The sequence below is a fragment of the Lycorma delicatula genome, chromosome 10 (assembly GCF_047948215.1).
Source record: "Lycorma delicatula isolate Av1 chromosome 10, ASM4794821v1, whole genome shotgun sequence".
In the NCBI taxonomy this organism is placed as follows: Eukaryota; Metazoa; Arthropoda; class Insecta; order Hemiptera; family Fulgoridae; genus Lycorma; species Lycorma delicatula.
This window is the reverse complement of record NC_134464.1, coordinates 70,123,523-70,149,730: the sequence shown is the minus strand read 5'-3', so window position 1 is coordinate 70,149,730 and position 26,208 is coordinate 70,123,523. Positions and strand designations below refer to the sequence as shown.

General features: G+C 31.0%; 1 protein-coding gene across 5 annotated transcripts in view; it reads right to left on the bottom strand.

Moving 5' to 3' along the window:
- Positions 1–1,023: 1,023 nt before the first annotated feature.
- LOC142331725 (uncharacterized) overlaps positions 1,024–26,208 on the bottom strand; it is a 499,803-nt gene continuing 474,618 nt past the window's right edge. For 3 of the 5 annotated variants that reach the window (XM_075377774.1, XM_075377775.1, XM_075377776.1), the window contains exons 2-3: positions 10,333–10,408; positions 1,024–3,875 (exon numbers count right to left, since the gene is read on the bottom strand). In XM_075377774.1, the coding sequence (XP_075233889.1) occupies positions 1,173–3,875; positions 10,333–10,362 (2,733 nt within the window). In that variant the 5' untranslated portion in view covers positions 10,363–10,408 and the 3' untranslated portion in view covers positions 1,024–1,172. Of the gene's footprint in view, positions 3,876–10,332; positions 10,409–19,574; positions 19,754–26,208 lie in introns of those variants that run through there. The other 2 variants (XM_075377772.1, XM_075377777.1) reach the window with 2 other exon arrangements.

The window sequence follows — 26,208 nt, the reverse complement described above, 5'->3', positions numbered from 1 at the left end:
TTCCTTGAAGATATTGATTGATTAATGACTTGAGGGCGTGAACCAGAATTTAAACATAATTTTTTTATATCTTGTTGAGTTTATCAGATTGCAATTTTATTTACAAGAAGGATCACCAAAAAATGTTGCACTAAAGTTTAGAAAAACATACTTCATAAGGTGTTAACAGATCAATCTGAAGTTTTATTCTCGTAAAAAGAAAATACTGATGCAACCTTGCAGTATTTCTGAGCAGATATTTCTTATATATACAAAGTCATTTAGTTCAGTATTTAAAGAGATAAACATGTGATTATTCCAAAAATTATGTTAAAATTTGTTGATCTTAGCATCAGAACTAACCTTTAATCATATAAAATTGGCTGTCAACAAAAATTTACATTTGAATTTCACTAGATAGAGAATACATAAAATACTGGATTAAGTAGTTAGGTTCATTAAATTAAGAAACAAATTTTTAATATTTTACTTTTTATATTTTTGTGTTGGCATTGATATTACATAGTAATATGAGGTAAAGAACATAGAATGTCTAAAAAAGATATCTTGATTTTACTTATATAAATTATCCTGAAACGCATAATTAAATTAATAAATACTGTTCTTCGAAGATCATCGAAATTATCAATTGTTCTGATATTAAAAAAAAAAATAAATAAAATAAAAATGACAAGAAATACAACTCGGACAATTTTAGCTAATTGTGACTTTTTCCTACAGTTATTTTTATTTTATAAAACAGGTAAAAATATTCATAATTTTTTTTTTATTAAATTACTAATTCAGAGATATATTTTTATTCATTTTTAAAAATTTTGTATAATTCTTTTTTTGAATATTAGGTAATTTCTCAGTAACTTGTAATTATATTTATTATCGAGCGAAATGGACACAGTTTTAAATTCGAAATATTTTTTAAAATGATTTTTGAGAGTATTCCAAATAAAAAAAGTATTATGAAATACAGTCTTAAAATCCATACTTTTAAAAAAGAGGCAGAGGAAATTAAAATGAATCATGATATACATAAATATTTTCTTATAATTTGCAATAAAAGTAAATATAGACTAAATTATGTATACATTAAATTAATTTAACATGCATTAAATTATATATGTTTTTTTTTTTTTTTTAATTTATTAAAAATCTATTTAAAACAGCTATGATGTAGTCTAGTAACAAAATTGTTTATTTTTTATTTTATTAATTTGATTAATGAAACTCAATATATCACTATTTTTAACTAAATAATTAAGCGCATCTCTGAAATATTTTTCATAATCCAAAACCGTGACACAAACTAATTTTTTTGCATTATCTAATTTTACATAGTAATTTTTATTATTCTGTAATACAAAACCATCTGGATTAAATCTATCACAGTTTGTAGACTCTTCAGGTGATGAAGCGTATACTGGAATAAATCCTACAAATCTTACTTTATCTGTTGTTACTAGATCGCAACCCATTTTGCCTCCTTTGCCAGGTATTCCTTGTGATCCATTTTCTCCTGCTTTTCCATCATTTGTTTCTAATGAAATTTCATTACTTTTTTGTTCAGTATTGTAAATTATAATGGATCCTCTTTTCCCTCCAGAGCCACCTTTTCCTCCACTACCGCTATTACCACCAGCTGTTCCACTCGATCCTTTTCTTACGTGAACTTTTACATTTGAATTGTATACAAGAGTAATTAGTACTCTATCATCTAATTTTTCAGTAGGGTAAAAACCATCAATTCCATTTATTCCATCTGCACCATGCCCTCCATCTTGGCCTTTTCCTCCATTCCCACCATTTGCTTTAATCAAAAGATTAATTCCATTATTGAACTTCATACCTATACCAATAAAATTTCCACTATTACCTCCATCATAACCATCCATTCCAATTATACCAGTTTCTGCTCGTGATACTGGATTTTGGCCATTCGCTCCAGAAACACTGATCATTTTTTTACCAATCACATTCCAGATTGGTGCTATCATTATCAAATCTTTACCTTTAAAATAATCATCAGTCAAATTCTTATCAATGAATAAAATGTTCTGTGCTAAAATTACAATTTTTTTTGCAGTATGACAATTAATTAATGCTTCATTTAATTCGCTTACTAATATATTATAACTTTTAATTGTCAGTGTTTCATACCAACATTCATACTCAATGGTATGCTTTAAAATAACATTAATTATTAGATTAAATTTCTTATTTAAGGTATTATCAATTTTTAAATTATTATAATCCATCTTAAACGAGTTATTTTTTAAAAAAATATTTATATCAAATTCTTCTGAATTATTTTTAGTTAATGATTGTAGCAGTGAATTTCGGAGAAGTTGATTTTCATAAAGAGATAAAATTTCTATAACTTCATTAAGAAAGTTGTATTGTTCAATCTTATATTCAATAATGTCATAGGCTATATTCATTGTTGCATTCCATGATAATGGATCATATTTAGCAATAACTCCATTATTTATATCTCCAATGCCAGACAGAATTTTATCAAACTTTAAAATAGTTCTAAAGCTATTTAAACAATTAATTTTTAATTTATTTTTTTCTGAATAATTATTAATAATTGTTACAAAATGAGTACCACTTTTTGATGAGCCAATTTCAGCAGTTAATATTTTAAATTCCTTTTTAAAATTAACAAACATTTTTAAACCATCATCGATTGAAACTAAATCTATTAGTTTTTCATAATGGTTTATTATATACATTGTTATTAATCTTGACACTTCTGTTATATATATATTAAAACTCTTAAATAAGCTTCCAAGATAAATTTTTGCCTCAGCTGACAATGCAAAACCAAAATCTTCAATATCTGTTTCAGTGAAATAATCTTTTGTAAATAACATATTTCTGATGTCTTGCCTTTCATTTTGTAAAAATGGCATTTTAGCTATTTGGCCTTCTTCCATAGGTGTTCTAAATAATTTTATTCGATGATATGAACCTTTGCTAGGATCTTCTAACAGACTATCAATAACTTTTAAAGCATTGTCTTTAAATAAATTATTTCCATCTGCTGTAATATTCATAACATTTCCCTTAACAAGATCTGTTTTGATACTTTTAAAAAAACTTGCGACATCTTTAATTAATTTTTTATCAGAAATCAATTTGTAAGAACCTTTCTTTAAATATACTGTATTTTCAGTTTTTGTTCCAATTAAAAATATACTTTTCTTGTATTTGTCTGTGTTATGTAAAAATTCTGTAACATATTTTAATAGTTGCACAAAATTTTTGCGGTACTTTCCAATTTCTATCGATGAATGGGTTACTACAATCACTATTTTAATATTGTTTATATGCTGAAGAACCTTTCTTATGGAATATAATGTTATAATTTCATGAATAGGGCTTCTTGTATCTGCAAATCCTGGGTTATCAACAAGGATATATCCTGTTTCATTATCACGTAAAATCTCAGGATACAATGTTTTTGATACAGTTGTTTCAATCCCAATTTTATTAAAATCATCAACAATAATAAATTTACTGCTACCTTCATTTTCGTCTTCTTCTTTTACCGGTTCTTTCACTTCCTCATCATCTTCATCTTCTTCTTCTTCTTCTTCTTCTTCTTCATCTTCTTGATGTTGTTTCATCATTTTTTTAGAGTGTATTTTAAAATTATCACGTCCCAATACATTAACTATCGTTGATTTACCAGAGCCACTCATTCCAATGAAAAATATTGCTTCCATTTCTTTTGGTTTATTTGATAGATGTTCCATTCCTTTCATCATTGGATTAAATATAATCTCAAATTCACTGATAAGAGCCGAATAACTTTCATTAAGTTTGAATAATTCATTTATTTTATTACATTCAACAAGATATGAGTGTTCATTTTCCTGTAACATAAGAATAAAAAATGAAAATCTTTGAAAATATAAGCTATCGACTGAAACACTTTTAAAAACAGAATTGTAAAAAACAAACACTTCTAAATATTAGATATAAAAGAGTGCTTCTAGAAGATATTTTAGAACTATTATAAAGTTCTGTTATTTAGATGTTTCACATGTTGTTTGTATGTGCTTGTTCTGAAGAGTGTAGGAGTCTCCCTTATTATATAGTTAAATAATATATTTGTTATTATACTGTAATATTTGATTTTGTCAGATTTCAAAATGTAATTGTAAATTTCATATTATTGGGTGATGTATTAAAACCTTTATATGTACATGTGTAATTGTAATGTCAGTTTTTACAGTAATATTTTTGCTAGGCTTTTCTCTATCATGGCTGACAAAAAAAAAGAAAACAAAACTAAATTATTACTTTATAATAATTAAAAAAAAACTATTTATATTAATTAATATTTTAAGCTTATGTTACAGTGCTAGCTGTAGCTCCTGTAGCATTTGTCAGTGACACTAGTGATACTATTTCCACTGTAGAGTCAGTTAATGTTGACTTTTTTTTGGATTAGGACGACAACAGTTTTAAGATGTCGCCAGAACATGTATTAGATGTAATAGCTTTTATTTTGTATATAATCTTGTTATATTGTTGTGTATTTCAAATGTTTAAGAAAATAATTTTTTATATTTTTGCAAATAAAAATGCTCCTACAGCTTGCACTATTATTATCAGATACATCAGCAAAATAATATTAGGAAGTTAAGACAAAGCTAACAATAAGTGGCAACAATATATAAAAAGAGTAAAAAGAAAAAAATTATCAAATGAAGTGTTGCAGGAAGAAAAAATAAATTAATGGTACCATTCAAATGACGTTAATTTGAAATCAGAGTTTGATAGAGCTCTAAAAGACTTCAGCTGAATAAAGAATAGAAATGTATGGTACATTATTATTATAGTTATTGTTTTATTTAGCAGAAGAAAGAATGAATATACTACAAGAACTAAAAGGAAGTACTAAAGTAAGAATTACATTTTTATACCAATGAAGTATCAGGTAAGGTAAGAACAACTAGTTCTGAATGGAGTACTTAATTACTAGAAAAAAAAAATTGGTTCTAAAATAAATAAAACAAATGTAATAAAGTATTAATGACTGAAAGAAGGATAATAAGGAATTAAATATTAAGATAAGGGAACATAATACAGATGAAATTACAGAATTTTGCTATTTAAGAAGCAAGTTCCGTATTTAAATAATTAAAGTATGATAAAGATCAAAATCAGACTTGTATAAACAACGAAAGGTATCATACAGAAAGATGTCTGATAATATCAAACACAGATTCAAATTTTAAAAAACCTTTCTATAGAGGATACTGTTTTATAGTAGTGATACATGAAAATAAGAGAAGCAAGTAGGAAACAATTAGAAGCTTACAAAACATGTTATTACAGGAGAATATTGAAAAGTAAGTGGTTTGATAAAATTAAAAATGAGTCTCAAGATGACATTTTTTCAAACTCTTGAAAGGAGGCATTCCCTCAATGAATCATGAGACCTTGCCGATGGTGAGGAGGCATGAGTGCTCAGTGATACAGAGTAGCTGGACCAAAGTGCACCCATATTGGAGAGGTATCTATCTGTTTAGAGCCAGACACTAACGAATGATTCCTGAAAGAGGGCAGCAGTTCTTCAGAAGTTGTTAAGGGTATAGGTCAGGAGGACTTAAACAGCCATATCAACATCACTCAATCTTCTGAGTAGTGGGCAGCTGAAAGCAATGTTAAACTACAGCTTTTTCTTTTCCAAGAAAATGTAGCTCTCTGCATTTTCATGTAACAAAGATAGAGATACTTTCCTTTGTAAAATATTCCAGAGGTAAACTAGTCCCCGTTCAGATCTCCAGGTGGGGGACTACTAAGGAAGAGGTCATCAGAAAATTGAAACATAACATTCTATGAGTTGGAGCATGGAATGTTATAAGTTAAAAAGAGGTTGGTAGGTTAGAAAATTTAAAGAGGGAAATGGATAGGTTAAATGTAGATGTAACAAGAATTAGCAAGGTTTGGTGGGAAGAGGAAAACGACATTTGTCAGGTGATTTTAGAATAATTAACTCAGCGTCAAGTAAACGGCAGACAGAAGTAGGATTCATGATGAACAATGGAAAAGAGTAGAATATTTCAAAAAGCGAAGCATTAGAATCATTGTAATAATGATAAAACCAAAACCTAAAACCGACAATGATAGTTAACTTATAAGCCTACAAGTACCCTTGATAATGATGAGGTAGAATGTACACGAAGAAATTGACGAAGCAGTTAAATATATAAAAGGAGTTGAAAATTTAATAATAGTAGGAAATTGGAACGCAAGCATTGCAAAAGGCAAGGAAGAAATATTGTGGGTGAATATGGGCATGATTTACAGGGTAAAAGGAATAAAAAAGGGGGGCTGAGTTATTGAGTTTTGCATGAAGTATATTTTTGTAATTTCCAACAAGGAAAAAGCCTGGTGATACTGCAAGGAATCAGATAGATTATTATATCATGGTTAAATAAAGATTTAGAAATCAACTCCTCAACTGCATAGCATATCCTGGAGCAGACATTGATGGTGACTATAATTTAGTGATAATTAAATGTAGACTGTGGTTTGAAAACCTGAATAAAAGATGTGAAATGAATCGGTGGAATGTAGAGAAGCTTGAGGAAGAGGAGGTAAAGAAATTTTTGAGGAGGACGTCGCAAGAGGTCTGAGTAAAAATGATAAGGTGAAAATATAGAAGAATAGTGAATGTTAAAAAGGAAATTCTTAAATCAGCAGAAACAAACTTTTTTTTTAGTTTTTTAACCTCCCGTATCACCATTAAGTATAGATTCAGCTTCAGAGGATGACATGAATGATATGTAGCATGTGAAAATGCCATGCCTGACTGGGATTCAAACCCAAGACCTGCGGATGAAAGGCCAAGATGGCCTTTCGTTCGGAGGTCCTGGGTAGTAGCAGTACCTGGGGTTGTGATAGCGTCTTGCTACCATTCACGCCATGGAGGCAGGGAATGAACTTAGGTGGAACAAAGAGAACTGGTAGGAAACCTTGGATATCTGAGGATATACTGTAGCTGATGGATGATCATAGAAAGTATAAGAATGCTAGTGATGAAGAAGGTAAAAGGAACTATCAACAATTAAGAAATACTATAAACACAAACTGAAAATTAGTGAAAGAACAGTGGATCAAAGAAAAGTGTTCAGAAATGGAAAGAGAAATGATCAGTGGCAGCTCGTAGCTAAAATTAGTGGGGGTGCTCCTCCAGAAAGTTTCTGGACATTTTTCAGGCTATGGTCAAAGTTTGCTGTAAAATAAAAGAACCGAAAAAAAAAGAATCAAATAGAATAGCTGGAAGCAGGATAATAATCTAATTCTACACTTTATCACATTCAAGAATATGGTACACGGTTTTTAAGCACACTGTGCTTAAAAACTGTATTCGGTTTAACAGAATAAATAATAAAATAGCATTACAGATAATATTTTTTACTATTATTAGATAATAACTTAATAAAATGTCTGCTTAAAACACAATAGTAAAGTGGTGCTTAATTAAAATTTTTATGTACACAGAAAAAAAACATAATTAGTTTTTTTACTAATTACCTACTCTTTTGCCCTTCCATTGAGTTTTTCGACAGATTTGGCAATAAAGAGCCCTTGCTTTCCGCCATCTTCTGATCACAATTGAAAAGACAACTAAATTGCTTTCATATTCCTTCCACCAACTAAACTAGAAAAGGGAACAAACAAGGAGCGTTCCATGCACATGCAGAATAAAAAAAGAGATATTGAAGAGGATGAAAAGGGAGATACAATACTGTGATCTAAATCGAATAGAGCATCAAAAGAATTGAGTGGCAGAAAGGCTCTTGGGATAGACAGGAGACCTACAGAATTACTGTGCAGTGCAGGTGAGGAAGTAATAGATAGATTGTACAAACTGGTGTCTAATATTTACAAAAAAGGGGAAGTTCCACCAGTCTTGTGTTATTGTCATGATACCAAAGAAAGCAGGAGCAGATAAATGTGAAGGATACAGAACTATTAGCTTAACTACTTGCGCATCAAAAATCTTAACTAGAATTCTGTATAGAAGAAGATGAGAGGAGAGTGGAAGAAGTGTTAGGGGAAGACCAGTTTGGTTTCAGGAAAAGTATAGGAACAAGGGAAGGAATTTTAGCCCTCAGATTAATAGTAGAAAGAAGATTAAAGATGAACAAACCGACATACATAGCAATTATAGACTTAGAAAAGGCATTTGATAATGTAGACTGGAATAAAAAGTTCAGCGTTTTAAAAAATTTAGGGTTGAAGGGTAGAGATAGAAGAACAATAGCTAACATTTACAGGAACCAAACTGCAACACTAATAATCGAAGAACATAACAATGAAACTATAATAAAAAAAGAGTTCAACAAGGATATTCTCTATCTCCGTTACTTTTTAATCTTTACCTAGAACTATCATTTAATGATGTTCAAGAACAATTTAGATCCTGAGTAACAGTGCAAGGTGAAAAGATAAAGATACTACGATTTGTTCATGATACAGTAATTCTAGCTGAGAGAAATAATGATTTAGAAGAAACAGGGTATGGCATGGATGAAGCCCTATGAAAAAACTATCGCAAGAAAATAAACAAGAAAAAATTGGAAGGAATGAAATGTAGTAGAAATAATGTAGATGGACCAATGAATATAAAAATAGGAAGAGAAAAGATGATAGAAGTAGAAGAATTCTGTTATTTGGGGAGTAGAATTACTAAGATGGACGAAGCAGCAGTGATAAAAAATGCAGAAAAACACAAGCGAAACGAGTTTTCAGTCAGAAATATAATTTGCTTACATCAAACATTAATTTAAATGCCAGGAAAACATTTTTGAAAAAATATGTTTGGAGCATAGCTTTATATGGAAGTGAAACTTGGATGATTGGAGTACCTGAAAAGAAAAGATTAGAAGCTTTTGAAACATGGTGGTATAAGAGAATGTTAAAAACAGATGGGTGGATAAAGTGACAAATGAAGAGGTGTTGCGACAAATTTATGAAGAAAGAAGCATTTGGAAAAATATAGTTAAAAGAGCCAGACTTATAGTCTACATATTAAGGCATCCTGGAATAGTTGCTTTGATATTGAAGGGACAGGTAGATGGGAAAAGTTATGCAGGCAGGCAACATTTGGAATATGTAAAGCAAATTGTTAGGGATGTAGGATGTAGGGGGTATATCAAAATAGATGGGAATCACAGCACTAGATGGGAATCTTGTAGAGCTGCATCAAACCAGTTAAATGACTGAAGACAAAAAAAAGCAAGGAGGCAAAAAAAGAATGAAGTAAAAAATTATAAAACTCAAAATAATTATATAAAACGGATTTTTGAGGATGTGTGGTGTAGTCATTTAATTTATGACCCATTAAAATAATTATAAAACTGATGGTTGGAGATGTGCGACATAATTATGATTAAGTTAAAAGGTTAGCTCGGAAAGAAAGGGAGAAGATTATTAAGGGAGAAGAATCAAATGAGTTATGAGAAAAGAAAGTTTTTGATAGTACAGAAAGACAAATTGCATGATGTTTTAACTTTCCATTTATTGTTGTAGAAAATGAGAAAACAGAACACACATTACAGTTTTATTAGGCAACCACATCTACATTTCAGTCACTATCTATGTATCATTTAAAATGACATCAACTGTACAAATATATTCTAATAGAAAGAAAGGCACACCTCTACCTATATTGGAAGAAAAAGTGAAAGAAAAATTCCAGTGAAATTCTATCAGAGTTTGATATAGTTGGTCTTGAACAGTCTATAACTATTACATGAATAAACAACTATTTACGTGGATCTGGTCGGCCCAATCAATGATGGGTTTTACCTTACAATCATCATTGCATCTGAACTTCTTTTTTGAGGATTGATTTAGGAGATATTTATGGGAAAATATTTTTTAAAGTGTGGTTATTTAATTATTTATTGTTTTTGTGAATATATTAATTGATTATTACTTAATAATCGGTGGTACGATATTAACCCATCAAAGTTTTTTAACTTGTAGGGATGAATTTCTTTATTTAAGTGAGCTTGGCATATTGATATGTAGAGTAATATATATTTTTTAATTCTTAATTCCAATTATATAATTACTTATTTATATTCCTAATGTGTATGTTGCAACTGAATTGCACTACAATTACATTATATTGTATAATGTGTATTGTTCAGCTAGTGAACAATAAGCAACCTTCCCATGGACCAATGAGATGAGGATGATATGTATGAGATGTAAATGATGAATTTCATTTTTGAAAAATCTGTTTTTAAAGTATTGATTTACATATTAAGTTTCATGAAAAAAAAATCATATAATTCTTCATACCTCCAACTTAACAAGTGGGTCAAACAACATTCTTTTTGTACGTTCATGTAAAGTTTTGTACAGCTCACTACTGTGCCTAAAAAATAAAGGAGAAACTAGATTAAACACAAAAATTAAAACTGGTAAGACATGATTTTCGACAAAGAAATATTAAATTTATAACTGACTCAAATAATTAAAATTAAGATACAAAAGAATAATTAACGATTAAAATATTTTAAATGCAAAATGCTACAAAAAATTCATACCATATTCTTTTACAAAAGTCTTGAGCTTAGTTGGTAAATTAATCTAAAAAAGAAAAAGGAGAATTAACTGGAACGATATATAAATTTTTGAACGAAGTAGTTCAATGTGAAATAATATCTCTATGATCGAAGAGCCATTTTTTATTTTTTTACTCCTAATAATATGGTATAAAATTTGGTCTGTTTACACAGTAACCCAAAATTTACATTTGGTCTAACAGTAAAAGTTGATATCAACTTTTTTTGTCATCCCAACTAAGGAAGTTTTGTATTTTTCAAACCCTATTAATAGTAAACAAATATATTTAAACAATAGTTGTTGTCACGTAATAATGAATCTGGAGATTAAACAGAAAAGAGAGATCAGATTACTGTGATGTAGTGCCTAACTTCACTCATCTTAGATATTTGTTTTTTGTTGTATAACACTTTGACATGAGGAAGATTTTGTGTATTTTGCTTATTCTTGCTTTGTTTGCTTATTTATCTCATCTACTTGGTTGAATTATTTCACCTTGGTGTTTCAATTTTTCTGTTTTTTTATTTTTACAAAAGTTGATTGTATATGTTTGGATGATTGTTATATTTGTTATTCAATCTATATCTTCAAAAGCTATTTTTCTGGTAGTCCTGTTTTCTTCAGGATGTTCAGTTGTTTTTCTGCTATTTCTATTTATTTTTTTCTTATTCACACTTATCTCCATAACTTTTGTAAATACAATTTAAAAAAAAATTAAAATAAAAAACTAACGTGCTGTAATTTTATAATATGAGAAATTTCTTTTTGACATTTTAATAAAATTCCAACAGAATCCTCAGATATCTAGATATAGCAAGTAATAAAAAAAATTGGTCCTGTAAAAGTTTATTCCTGTTAGATTAGTCTTATTAAAGTTTATGTTAGATAATTATGTAGAGCTATATTTATTAATTAAATAAGCTAATGTATCCTTGTGCTTATATTTTTTATGAATGTGCTTCATTATCATCTGATATTCTGCCTGATGGGAGATCCCTTACGGCTCTCCTGGTCCCCATCTTGTTTCACTCCCAAGCCTTCTTATTTGTTCCCTTCCTCGTTTCCTTTCTCTGTCTACTAACCTTTCCAGTGCAGCAGTTCCCTAGATTCCATTTCCCTCAACCATATGTCCTTTTTTTGTGTAATTCCTGCATAAGTTCTCTTTTTTTTGTAGTCCTGATCATTCTTCATTTTATCTGACCATCTTACTTTCTCCATCCACATTTCCAAATGAATGTGAAATCTATGCTAAAATGAACGGTCACTCATTCTTAAAAAATAACAATATACTTTTTTATCAAACCAGACAATGAAACTGTTTTTGTATAACTCAACAAAGTACTTAGTGTTATAAGAAAAGTCAATAATATGCTTTTGTTACCATTTGTAATAAATTGCCAGACTCTTTGGAAAATCCTCTAACCAATTAATTTTAAATGCAATAAAAATACTATCTTCTGAGGTTCAAACAGTTATTGTTAATAAAGTTTTTAATATGAGTGATATTGATTAGAATACGTATACAAATAAATATGATTTATCTGCATCCTATTCAATATATATATATATATATATATATATATATATATAAATATGTATTCAAAATAATTTTCAGTAATGGCTTCTGAATTGTAAATATTTTGTTCTACTTTTTATATATAATATATTTACATTATTCTATATGTTTATGTTTAAATAATTAATATGGACTTTAAACACAACATTTTTATCTTATAATTTGTTTTTATATTGATAATTTGCCTTACACTGATGCAATCTATGTATAACGTATTATTAAGTTCTACTCGGAATAACCATAAGTAAGGAACAGGTGGGAGATTTTTTGCAGCTGGAATTTCTAAGTTAGTGAAAAGGTATGATAAGTGCCTAAATTTAAATGGTAATTATGTTGAAAAGTAGAGGAAAGATGTAGTTTTAAGATGTATGTAATAAAATGTATTTACCTATAACTGTTTTTTATTTATAACCAAATGGAGGTTACTTTCTGAACGACCCTCATATGTGTGTGTGTGTGCGCGCGCGCGCGCGTATATATATATATATTGAAATGAGTATTGTACAAATAACTATTTGTTGATCAGCTTGATGGAATGTTATAGTATTTTTTTAAATATTAAAGTAATATTCATTTATTTACTTTTATATTATACTACCTGACCTGGCAATGCTTCACTATTGCTAGATTTGAGTATATATACAAATATATATATATATAGATTAAACGAACACAAATGAAAGTTTGATAAAACATTAAAAAACTGAACATTACAAAATTTAATCTTTCCTTTTTTCCCTCTTTCCTCATCCAATATTCACCCCTTCGCCTCTTTCCCTTTTTCAAATTCTTCCCTTTTTCACAAAAAACTATTTCTTTTCCTGTAATTAATATATATTCTGAATATGAGCCAAATTTCATAAATATAATTTTCCAAAATATTTTGAACCCGGTGCTACCACCTAGTGGGTCCATTTTTCGCAAAAAAAATTTGTTTTCACGTAACTAAATATATTGTGAATATGAGCCAAATCGGACCATAAATACAATTTTTTGAAATATCTCATCTCCTTCACCATCTAGCGGGTCCAAACTAATTCAGAAACAACTCACGAAAGTTTCATCGCAATCGGAAGAATGGTATAGGAACGCGTAAGGTAAAAACAATTATTTATATATATATATATCTTATAAATAAGATGAAACAAATGCTTTCATTTCTTTTCAGAGTTAATTATGTGCAGCTTATACATATGATGTATTAGTGGTATTTTTAATAACACAGGTCATCAAAATTAAGGAATTTCAAAGTTGTTTGTAATCTGATAAAAGATGTTTATTTTATTTTGTGCACTGATTTCAAATATAGCCACCATTTTTTTTTATCATATAAGAATTTTTCACAGTACTAAAAAAACAAAGTGGAAAAATGGTTTATTGTATATGTATTGCTCATGAAAATTTTTTATTTGTAAAAACGTAATAGGACTTAAAGAAAGAATTTTTGCACATTTTCTTACTTCTACAAAGACTGGTACTGCCTTTTTCTTTTCCTTTCAATGCTTCTCGGACCATATTTTCTGTTATAGTAAGCTTGCGGATCATCTCTATGAATGCACTAACAGCAGTCTGCAATCATGCTCATATTCCATCTTGCCTGATATCTGCATTCCATTTTCTTTATTATCTTAGTGAAATCTTTCACCCTGTTCTTCACTTACACCACCAAGAGTTTCGGGGAAGTAATCAATATGAGAATGCGGAAAATGTACCTTCAAGCTCATCGAACAACCCAAGTCTTGGAATTTCATTAGCATGTTTTCCACTATACACTTAAAATTTGGGTCCTTATTGTTCCCAAGAAATTTCTTTACAACTTCTTTAAATGCTTCCCATGCTTCTTTTTCAATAGCCTTCATTTTAGTTTGAAAGACTTTATCTTTCAATAGTTTACGAATATCTGGACCAGTGAAAATGCCTTCTTTCACTTTAGCTTTTGACAGTTGAGAAAACTTATGTCACATGTATTTTAAAATACATGTCTCCTTCTCTAAATCCTCTCCTTCTTTAAATAGAGCCTTTAAAAATCGTTTTATCAATCCCAGTTTGATGTGAAGAGGAGGTAGGAGGACTTTCTGTGGATCGACCAAACTTTTCCATATTACATTTTTTCTCCCAGGTTCTAATAATACCATATGTGGCCATTATTTTCTGTTGCAATGTTCTTTCTTGTCCTGGCTGTCCCATTCACACAAGAAGCAGGGATATTTGGTGTATCCTCCCTTTTTTTTTTTTTTTTCTTAAACACCCCCAACATCCCCGGCCTCCGCCGTTAGGCTATGCGCAGGAATGTCGGAGTGTCGTGGCAGTCGACTGCCCCCCTGTCTTGCCTTTTCTTTGGCGTCGAATCGGGGTCCTCTCAGTTTCATCAAGATGCAGCAGCCCTCTCTTCTGGACGACCACTACATCCCTCCACTTAGAGGCTACCCTTCCCGTCCCTACACTAGGTTGCCGGCTACGCATTGCGCGAAGCCGGCAAACCGCCGCGTCCCCCTCTCACACCTGAGGGTCCCAAATGCATCATCGGAGCACCCCAACTGACCTTCATTCTTGCATATGAAGGAGCCAAAGCGTCCTCTGCATCCAGGCTGCCTCCCTGGCCCTGCACGGCGACCACGATTCGCCCCCTGTATTTTATTTTATTTATTTATTTTTTTTTTTTTTTCACCCATCCGCAGGACACAACACAAGTAATAAAACACACTCACACCACCACTTAGCCGCCATCAGGAAAACGCAGTTAAGCCTAGTAACACACCCATACAGAATACATAATTAATAAAAGTCTATTCTTCCCATCCGTCTCATTCTTCGGCTTCGTCACCGCTGGTCGTGGCCTTCCTACACACGGTCGCAGTGATCGTGTATGCCATCCCGCCAGCAATATAAACACAAAAACATAAACAAAAGAAATGAAATACACACTACAATAAAATAAAATTCAGTAAACACAGTAACTTCCCGCTGCTGCGTCAGCTCTCGTCGCAGTCAGCCACCACTATCACGTTGGCTGCGATTGCACTCCTCAACCGGCAGCAAAACACAAAACAACTCAATAAAATGACATAAAATAAGATAAATAAAACACAATCAGGACAATAGCGAAGAACCCTCCCTTCAGTTGCAGCCCATCACGTTGGCGTCTGAACTTATTCCTCCTTCCGCAATCCGCGGGCACGTTCGCTGTGAGTGCCCTCGTAACCGTTAGAAGGAACACAATCAATAAAATAAAATAATACCACAATCATACAATACAAGGAAAATACATAATAAATGAAACCCACTTCATGTTGTCTCTTCGGCGATGTCACCTCTAGCCGTGGCCCTCCTGCACACGGTCGAAGCGATCGTGCTTGTCATCTCGAGCCGGCCGTAGAGTACCAACCACAGTGACAATGGAGACAATGAATTCACAATACAATACAACACAAAAATAATATATATAGTAGAAGAAACACACAGTATACTTGCTAGGGACATTGCTGCTTACCCGCGCCTAGAAGTCTTCTCCCCACTCTCTTCCATGTACCTCCTTCGTCTTCAGGATGCTAGCCACCATGCTCTGTACCGCATCCCATTCTCTCTTCCCTTTCAGCAAGTGAGCTACAGTTGTTTCTGGAGTGAGGCCATCTGTGCCATGCCTACGCCGGACCACAGCCCACCTTTCGCACTCGTAAAAGGTGTGCTCCGACGTGTCATCCTGACCGCAGTAGAAGCACCTCGGTGTCCGTCTTCTCTTGAACCGATGTAGGTAGACCCCGAACTCCCCGTGTCCAGACAGGAACTGCGTGAGGAAGTAATCTACCTCCCCATGCCTCCGCCTGACCCACGGTCCCAAGTCCGGGATCAGTCTCCTGGTCCATGCCCCAGCCGTAGCCGTTCTCCACATCTCCTGCCAGTTGACCATCAGCTGCCTCCCGGCTTCCGCCTTCGGCGTTCCTTCGTATGTGGAGACCAGCTGCGTGGCCCGCAGCTCGATGGGAGGCACCCCTGCGATGACTGCCACTGCGCATCCAGATACGGTGCGGTACGCCGATGTTATGCGTATCGCCGCTCTTCTGGTAAGGGAGGCTAGCATCCGTACGTTCTTCTTTCTCGAAAGTGCGTCCTTCCAGGCCGGGACCGCGTACAGCAAGAAACCACTGAAAGGATCAGCCGTCGCTTGCTCGCCCGTGGTCCGCTCTTGTTGCCCATTAGTTTTTGTAGAGCGTCTTGTATCTTCTCGGCCCTCTTAGTGACCTCTCTGAGGTGGGTGTTAGACAGCCCATTCTTGTCAATCCACACGTCCAGGTACTTAGCGCAACCGGACGTGTGGACCCGTACGTCGTCTACCATGAAGGACATTCCTCTCAGTCTTCTTCTGCCGGTGATCGGGAAAGCTGCCGTCTTGTGCGGTGCCAGTCGTAGTCCTCTCTCCCCCAGCCATCTGCTGACGACTGCCACCGCCAAGTTTGCCTTATCTTCTACCTCCTCCTCCGTCCGTCCCGACACCATCAGCGCGAGACCATCTGGTGTATCCTCCCTGCTGTCCAAGAAGCATACTTTTCGGTCACCACATATTACCCATTCATGATCGCAATATTTCAGTTTAGACAGAACTAATTCTAAATTCTTGTAGCAATCTTACAGATAATATCTGTAAGAATCTTACTGAAGCATATTCGTTGCCATTATGAAGAATAATAGCTTTGAGGCTTCTTTTGGATGATTCAATAAATAGCTTACATTCATTCACATCATACTTTATGTTCAACTGCTCCATTACACCAGGAAAATTGTTACAATAAATTAATCTTCCATCTTCAGAAAAGTACAGAGTAAAGAAGTTTGTTTCTGTACTATGAGAAAGAAGTGCATGGGGCCACTAAGTTTTTTCTTTTAATCTAGATTCTAAAGGTTCTGCTGAATTTTTAGGAAGACTTAAATCTCGACCAAGTCATTCAGTTGATGCTGTGAAAAAAGTTGTAGTTCAGAACTACCAGAAATAAAATCCATATCATCATTATATTGTCATCATCCTAGGACTCTGTTTTGGAGTTTTTGAGTGTATCTTCTAGTTTTTTCTGGAACTGAAGGTACAGGTACTGGCCATGAGGTACAGAGTGTATTGACGAATAACAATTTGGATACACAATTTTTTTCTTATTTTTTAGATTGAACCCTTATACATTACAATAACAAAATCAGCAATCATTACTGTGATTTTGTAGTTCTCTCCAGTTCATTGGTTCTCTAAACAGAAAAGACTTTTTCTTTACCTTTTGTTCGTTTGCGTAGCTCTTCCACACAAGTAAAACAAACTGTATGAGGAGCCTACGTTTTATATTGGTCACCAAATTTTATCCTGAAATAGGCATGTACACTTTTTTAACAAAGTCTGTAATACTTCTTTGCTGTTTCTTCACCACGAATTTAACAGAAGGTTCAGGTGAATTTACACAACCCCTTGAAACCATTTTGAAATATTAAAACACAAGGACAGCACAAATAAAATAACTTCAAAAAATGAAAGAAAATTTATTACACTATAGAAGGTCTAGAAAATATTTAACATTAGCAAAACCTTTCAACACGATGTGCTAATTGCATTTAATTTATTTTTATTTTAGTAGAGTGAAGGGAAGTAAGAATGAATGAGTCATCATTTTAGCTAGTAGCTTGACAAAAATGACTAATGAAGTCCCTCTAATTAATCATATTACATCATCTTATTAGTCACTCATCTTACTGTATCAAACCAAAATTATGAACACTACTTGCATTCATTCCATATAAGCAAACTAATAGTAAAGTATCAAAAATAATTAACACAAGTGTAATTTTTTATTCAACGTTTTATAAATAAAATATATTGATTATCAATTTTGAGAATATTAAAAAAAATTGATTTAGTGAAAAATTGGTACGTTATAGAATTTTTTGACTATTTTTCCTGAAACTAGCACACAAAAATCAGTAAGAATCAGTTATTAGTTCTGAAACAACTTTTCCATTGTTGACCTGAGTAATTAGTCCCAAAAAAATAAAAAAAGCCCATTCAAAAAACAAAAAAGGAGAGATTAATAGGTTTGGAACATATATCAAAGTTGTAAAATTTCTTAGTGAAAACTCCCTCATTTAATAAATTTTTCATTAGTGAGGAAATTTCCTAACAAACTAAAATTGATAAAGATAAGTAATTCAGAAGAAGATTAATATTTTTGTTGTAACCATCATTCGATATTTTATCATAATTGACTAAAATTTAAAAAAAATATGTTTTTGACAGATTTTTCTATCATTTAAACAATCATAATATGTGTCCTACTGAATGAGGATTGTATTTTCAGAAAAGGAAAATCTGTAACTAATTTTAAGCTGTGGAAAAAAAGTATTTTTTGTATTTTTGAATCTTTGTAAAGCATTTAACTACATATGTGAGAAATAAATTAAGACCTTTGAAATGTACTGGTAGTTAATTAAAAATGAGAATATAATCATAAGTTTGTTACACTGCAGTACTGTGTAATGTTAAGTGAAAACGTTCTGTTACCTGATTTGATAGAGAACCATTTTAATTTCAAGTTTTTTAAAATAAAAATATTAGTAGTTCTTTTGTAAACATAATTGAAAGGATGAGTTAGAATTTTTAATTTAAGACTAGTGTTATTGATTTCCATGATTCATTTTTATAGGTCAAAACAATGATCTGACAGCTTATTTTTTTTATATTTTGAAAACTTGTTTTGATTTTTTGATGTAGCTCAAGATATGTTATTATATTTCTGATGATTTTTGTATGTATGCATAAGAGATATTTAATAGTGATATAAAAAATTATTTTGTGTGATAACTTGTCGTCATATTATAGCTTATAAATTACTTTTAAAATTTAGAAAAGAAATTTTATTAAATCTGTTTTAAATATAAAACAAATAATTGTGAAGATGTAATTTTGAATCTATATTCTCAGTTTCATGCCTGCACATATACAGCGGTGTCTAAAACTTTTGGAAATGCAAAATTATTTGAGGAATTAAATATTATATTATATTTTGGTAGTATTTGATAGTTAGGTTTCTATATATCATACATGCTTCTTTGACATTCTAAGAATTTACTTTACAGAATTAAAGTTTCAAGATGCTAATGCAAAAATCTTTAGGATAAATGTATCTTAAGTGAGTAATTGAAAAATAAACTTTAAAAAAATTTTAATTTAAAATTAATGTAATAATTAAGTAATAAAATAAAGACCACAAAAAATTATTGGATTTGTATTTTACATGAGATTTATTTTTTCGTTAGTTATACTTGTAGAATAGGAAAGATGTAAGTTTGTTAAGTCATAAAAACCATGCAGTTTCTTATTTTAGATTTTATGCACAATAATCAAAACTACATGCAAACCGATACTTACTGATATTTAAAAATATGTTCCCCTGTTGTAGACGATATTCCAACGTTAAAACAGAAGTAGAATAAAACTGATATGTATAAAATCATTATTTCTGTTATAATTTATAATATTTCATGAAGAGATTTAAACACTGTTCATAATAAGAAAAATAGAGCGTAATTGTGGAACACATGTATATGCACATATATACATACATGTACATATATACTTACACACACTAACATAAAAAACATACACACACAGATTATCACATACAAAAATGATAATGTTAAGAATAAAATTATATTATTCTATGAAATCTTTACAGATAACCTTTGAGCTTACAAACAAGTTAGATGGGTTATAATAATGGATCTCACAGTTGTCTAAAAATTATAAATAATTAATTATAATTAGTTATACATTTTTTTGAATAAATTCATGATTGCTTTTTAAATTAATTATTGATAAGAAAAATATTATGTATTAAATAATAAATAAAACTATGATAGTGCTTTCTAAAATATTAAAAAAAAGGAAATAAAAAAAATTGATTTATTTGAATTAATGAAATTGTTAATGAGGATGCGTTCCATTTTAAAGCGATGTTATTTTTAGTACTGAATATTTATCTAAGATTGCCTAATTATTGTAAACAAAATTTATAGTTTTCTTGTTGAGATAGGTAGATAAAAAATGAATGCAAGTTAATAACAAAAATGTTATTCATCTATTCAATAAATATTTATTTATTTACATCAGATCATTTATTTTTAAGGCAAAGACATGGTAATATATTTGTTTATAATTACTTATACAACAAAATAATCTTTATTTTTAATGTATTTTGACAAAAATAAATGTTTTTTTATTTATTGTGTTTAAATAATTTAGATAATGAATTTTTGTATTTTATACTTTAGGAGGGATAATTGGCCTAACTTTACCTGTTAGGTGTATCTTAAAAATTAGGTTTATTGTGCATTCAACATGCAGGAGATAATTCCATTGCTAGATCACTGGCAGTCCTCTCCATAAAATTACATTCGTATATACTGACTACAAATTGCATTCTTTACAATTATCTAGCAGAGTTTTTCAAATGCTTGTAGTTCATAAAATGGAATAAAAAGATCAAGGATAAGAAATAGTTGTAAGGAATTGCAACAAATCTATAGATGAATTGCTGCTGTACAAGATAAATAATCCTATCTTGTAAATTTACTTGTGCGCTTCAAGTCATTTTTAGAATTTCTCATGTTGGCAATCTTTTTTTAAATTTTTAAAAACTGTATTTACTTAATCTGGATTATAAAAATGCACATAGATCTGCAATCAGTTGTGTTAGACAGGGCTGCCAAAGTGTACATATATATATATATATATATATATATATATATATATATATATAAAATAAAAATATATATAATAAAATAAAATATATATATATAAAACACACTTAAAGCAGATCAAACTTTAATTTGTTTTCAAAATAGAAATTAAAAAAATTTCAAAATCACCACTTTTGATTTTTTTCAGAAAAATATACATATTAACTAGAAAATATGCTAATTTTGAAAATAAAGAAAATATTTGTTTATAGAAAAGTATAGATGTTTAGTAGTAATCCATTTGTCAGCCACAATTTTTCAAGAGTGAACTTGCTAGAAACACTGGTTGCAGATCTACTTGAATGTTTTCACTCCAGAATCAAGTAAAATGATAAAGTTTTTGATAATCTTTAAAATTAATAACAAATGTCAGTTTAAAATTGCATTGGGTGTAAGCATACTCAGGAGTTAAAGAAAATGAAAAGGCTAATTTTATTTCTTCCTTAAAAAGATTAGGATGCCATTCATATATTTTTCAAACCAGTTTGCACATTAGTATGAAATTACTTGAAGTAAAATTAAAAAGAGAACAGGAGATTTCTGCAAATACCTTTGCAGGAGATCCAAAACTTTACAACGTTTTACAGAATGTCTGTTTAAATATGCAGTAAAAATCTTATCTTTCTTCAGATTGGGATTTCTAATTTCTTCAGAAGTTGTTGAGGTGAAGTCTTAGGAAGGTCATTAGATCTTTAACTGGATGCAGTATGTTACGAGTCTTCTTTAAGAAAATTTTAGTTTAGATTATGCCTTAAGTTCACTAAGAATGAGAGTCATTTTCCTGCAGTTTTAAATACTCCAGAATAGAAAAAATTAAATTTTTTTAAGAATATCTTTCCTCTTTGATGTAGGCTGTAATTTGTAATTTCTATTTACCTCATTTGAATGTCATATATAAATTCTTTTTATTCTCTGAAGGGGATTTATACTCTACTCATTGACAGAGAAGAGTGTAGTTCTCCTTATTGAACTTTCTTATATTAATACTACTGTATTTAAATTACTATGTGTATATTATTGAAAATATTTTGATTATCTTCTGATTTTTAGAAACTGATGTGTTTTTGCAAACTAATATAGATGTTTTTATAAATCATTATTGTGAGTGTAAATGCTTTTTGCATATGTAGAACATGTCATTAATTCTCTAATAAATGAAAACAAATGTGAGTAAGATATTGTTCCTTGAAAGAGGGACTCATTAATTTATTGCTTTAACTATTTGTTCCAGATTTTTTTATAGCTGTCATATAAAGTGCATAAGATAAAATGGATACTGTTCAGAGTAGCTCATTCTGGCGCTTATGATGTTCTGACTTTGGAATATGATGAAGATATCATGTACATAAAATAAACTACACTTGCATTTAAGTGAGCTTCACATGGTTTAATGAAGAAATGAATGGGAAACCACTTTCCTCCTCTATAACCTTAGTAGGTTAAGCACAGGATTGTTGACTTGAAATTAACTATTACACTTTCAGGAAGGCTTATATTTAATGTCAGGTCCCTTATAACCATTCTATTTATTGGACCTAACATACAAGTATATAGGTGCATATATGCATATACAAGGGTTATTTTTTTAAGGTCCGATCAATCAGGAAATTAAAACCACAGTGAAAATAAAAAAAAAATTTATTTGTAACAAGTACTTACATAGTTACGCTAATTCTCTACATAGTCGCTACTCTGATTTAGACATTTGTCGCAGTGTGGTACCAACTTTCCAATACCCTCGTCATAGAACGGAGCCGCCTGTGTTTTCAGCCATGTTTCTATGCTAGTCTGCAGCTCAATGTTTGTGCCAAAATGTTGTCCTTCTAGCCAGCATTTCATGTGAGCAAAGAGGTGAAAATCGGATGGAGCCAAGTCCGGCATGTATGGTGGGTGATCAAACACTTCCTAACAAAAATGCTGCAGGAGCTTCTTTGTTACAGCTGCAGTGTGCGGCTGAGCATTGTCATGGAGAAAGACAATGCGTGATGACAACATTCCTCTCCGCTTATTCCAAATTGCCCTTCGGAGACGTTGAAGAGTCACGCAGTATGAAGCTGCAGTGATGGACGTACCACGTTCCATGAATTCCACCAAGAGAACTCCATTTCGGTCCCAGAACACAGTAGCCATACACTTTCTGTTGTAGAAGGTTCGCTTGAACTTCTTTGGTTTACTGGGAGAATGCATCCACTGTTTGGATTGTACTTTTGTTTCTTCAGTTTCGAAATGGACCCATGTCTCGTCCCCTGTGACAATTTTGTTCAAAAAATCTTCTTCTTCATTGTGGTAGCGCTGGAGAAACGTTAGGGAGGCGTCCATTTTCATTGTTTTGTGATGGTCGGACAGCATCTTGGGAACCCATCTGGCACACAGTTTGCGGTACTGAAGTCTCTCACTCACTGTGGGGTAGAGAGCTGACCTTGAAATTTCAGGAAACAAATCACTCAATGCAGAAATTGTGAACTGACGATTTTCTCGAATCGCCTCATTCACTCGCTCAACGAGATCATTGGTTGTCACTTGCTTCCTTCCCTGACCGCCTGCATCATGAAAATCTGTACGTCCTACTTTAAAGTTTCTGCACCATTATCGCACTTTGCTGTCACTCATTGAAGTTTCACCGTACACATTACTTATTTGTCGATGAATTTCAGCTGCATTACACCCCTCATCCTGAAGAAATTGAATTACCGCAGGCACTTCACACTTGACGGGAGATGCTATTGTTGTAGACATGTTTACGTGCTAGCTGCGTGTTCAGAACTAAACGAATTGACGCGGCATGATTGAAGGCATAGTAGAGATGCTGTGCAAAACATATGCGCAAAGGTTCGTGCAATTTTTGCACGGGTTTTTATTTCGCGACCGATAGGACCTTGAAAAAAAATAACCCTCGTGTACACATTATTGGTGTAATTAGATACAAATATTTTGTTTGTAGGGTTGATAAAAAATGTATATATGTATTATAAGAATCCCTTTCTAGAAAAATTAGATGAAAAATATTTAAAAAAAAGGTTTTCTTAAGATATATAAACTGGAAGTTATGAGTATATTTTTAATATGAGAAGTATAAGGCAAATCCAGATTTTTGTGCAGCTGAATATTCTATATAATATTGAGATTGTTGCTTCAGAGACAAAATTTAAAATTAGTCATTATTTTATCAAAGCTTATGAATGGTAATTGTGTTTGTGAAAAATATTTAGTTTTATTGGGTTAGTTATGAAACTTGTAACAAAAGTAGGTTTTTCAAGTAACTAAAACCTCATCCCCAGAAAAAGATGAAAGAGATCACATAGCATCACAACACTTGGCATAACAATTGCTCACTGGTTATATTATTCAGTAGTAGTAGCTTTTAAATCAGCTATTTTTAAAACTGGTATAGAATTGTTACAAAAAATAATTTCATTCATATACCTAATCAAATATATAACCCTCCAATTTTATTCATGGTGAAATAAGAAATATATTTTTAAATAAAATATATAAAATGAAATATATTTTTGAAGTTAAATTACTGCAATTTCATTATAAAATATTTAAAAAATAGTGTCATTTATTTAAATTGAACTACACTGTTTGTTACAAACACTACATAAGGAAATAAGAAACACATTCAACAACTGGTATAAATGGAGAGAACATAAATAGGGATACATGTAAATATAAAATCTTTTTTCATTAAACTCTTAACAGAAGACAGGTGCAGAATATAATAAATAAAACAACAGATCAGAAAAACTAAACAATCTAGTGTATAATCATTTACCAGCTATCCTTGGTGGGTTAAGGATTCTGGTCACTGTTTAAATGTTAATCATTGGAATCTGCCTTTCTTTTTCCTGTTTAGCCTCCGGTAACTACCGTTTAGATAATACTTCAGAGGATGATATGTATGAGTGTGAATGAAGTGTAGTCTTGTACATTCTCAGTTCGACCATACTTGAGATGTGTGGTTAATTTAAACCCAACCACCAAAGAACACCGGTATCCACGATTTAGTATTCAAGTCCGTGTAAAAATAGCTGGCTTCACTAGGACTTGAACGCTGGAAGGCTCGACTTCCAAATCAGCTGATTTGGGAAGACGCATTCACCACTAGACCAATCCGGTGGGTCTAATTATTGGAATATGATTAACTCTTTCATGACTGGTCAGTCTCAGTATGAGTTAAATGAACATAATAATTATGCAGTATTTTAAAATCTAAAAAAAATTGTCTTACAAAAAAAATCCTCAACAGTTGTGAAATAGATAATTAGCTAACATTATAAACCAGGCTGAATAATTGGAATGATAAATATAAATTATATATATATATATATAAATAAAATATAAACTGTAATCTCATGCTGGAAAAAATAACTTTATGTAGAACTGAAATCTATAATACATATGTCTAAAAATGATAGACTGACCTGAAAAATCACTGGACTGGATGGTAAACAAACATTATAACAGGTTTTCTGGAAATAATCACTTGTGAGTTGACAAAATAATGATAAAAATATAATTTTTATGTAAAAAAAAAAACCTAAATCACGATCTTAATATGTCATATCAGGAAAATGTTTAATTTGTTTACATCAAGAAATTAACTATGAGCTTAGCATTAAGTTATCTTTTATCAACATTATTATAGATCATTTAAAAAAAAAAATGAATGTATTTTAACAATATGATTTTGAACTATGTAATAGATCGTAAGATATTCTAAGAAAATAACATAATTGACTATTAATTAACACTTTATTTGACCATAAACTTTAATAATAAACTAAAGTGAAATAATCAATAAAGAATGAGAAAAAAAATGAACATTTAAAAAAAACATTTTCTATCAATTAAATGTATATTAAAATTGTAAACTTAAATCCACAAACAAACCATCCTTGTAACACAAGACCCACAGTTAACTAAACTATTTCATTCTTTCACAAACTAGAATATGAATGGAATCATTAGGTTCAGTACACCTTGTACAGTAGTAATTCTACAAGCAACAGACTTTGATCACTTTTACTTTTACTAGTATAAAAAATTGAGTTCTGATACAAAATTGAATAATTAAAATAAATAATGAGATAGAATTAATAATATTAATTGATTGTGGAATGTTTAATAAATGACAAAAATAATCTAACAATATAAGAAATATTTTAATTGCTGTTTCCATGGGACATATAGGACTGATCAAAGAGGTACTTTCACTGAATCTGTGTTGTTTGTATTTGTGTAGTTTTCAACCTTTTGTGAAT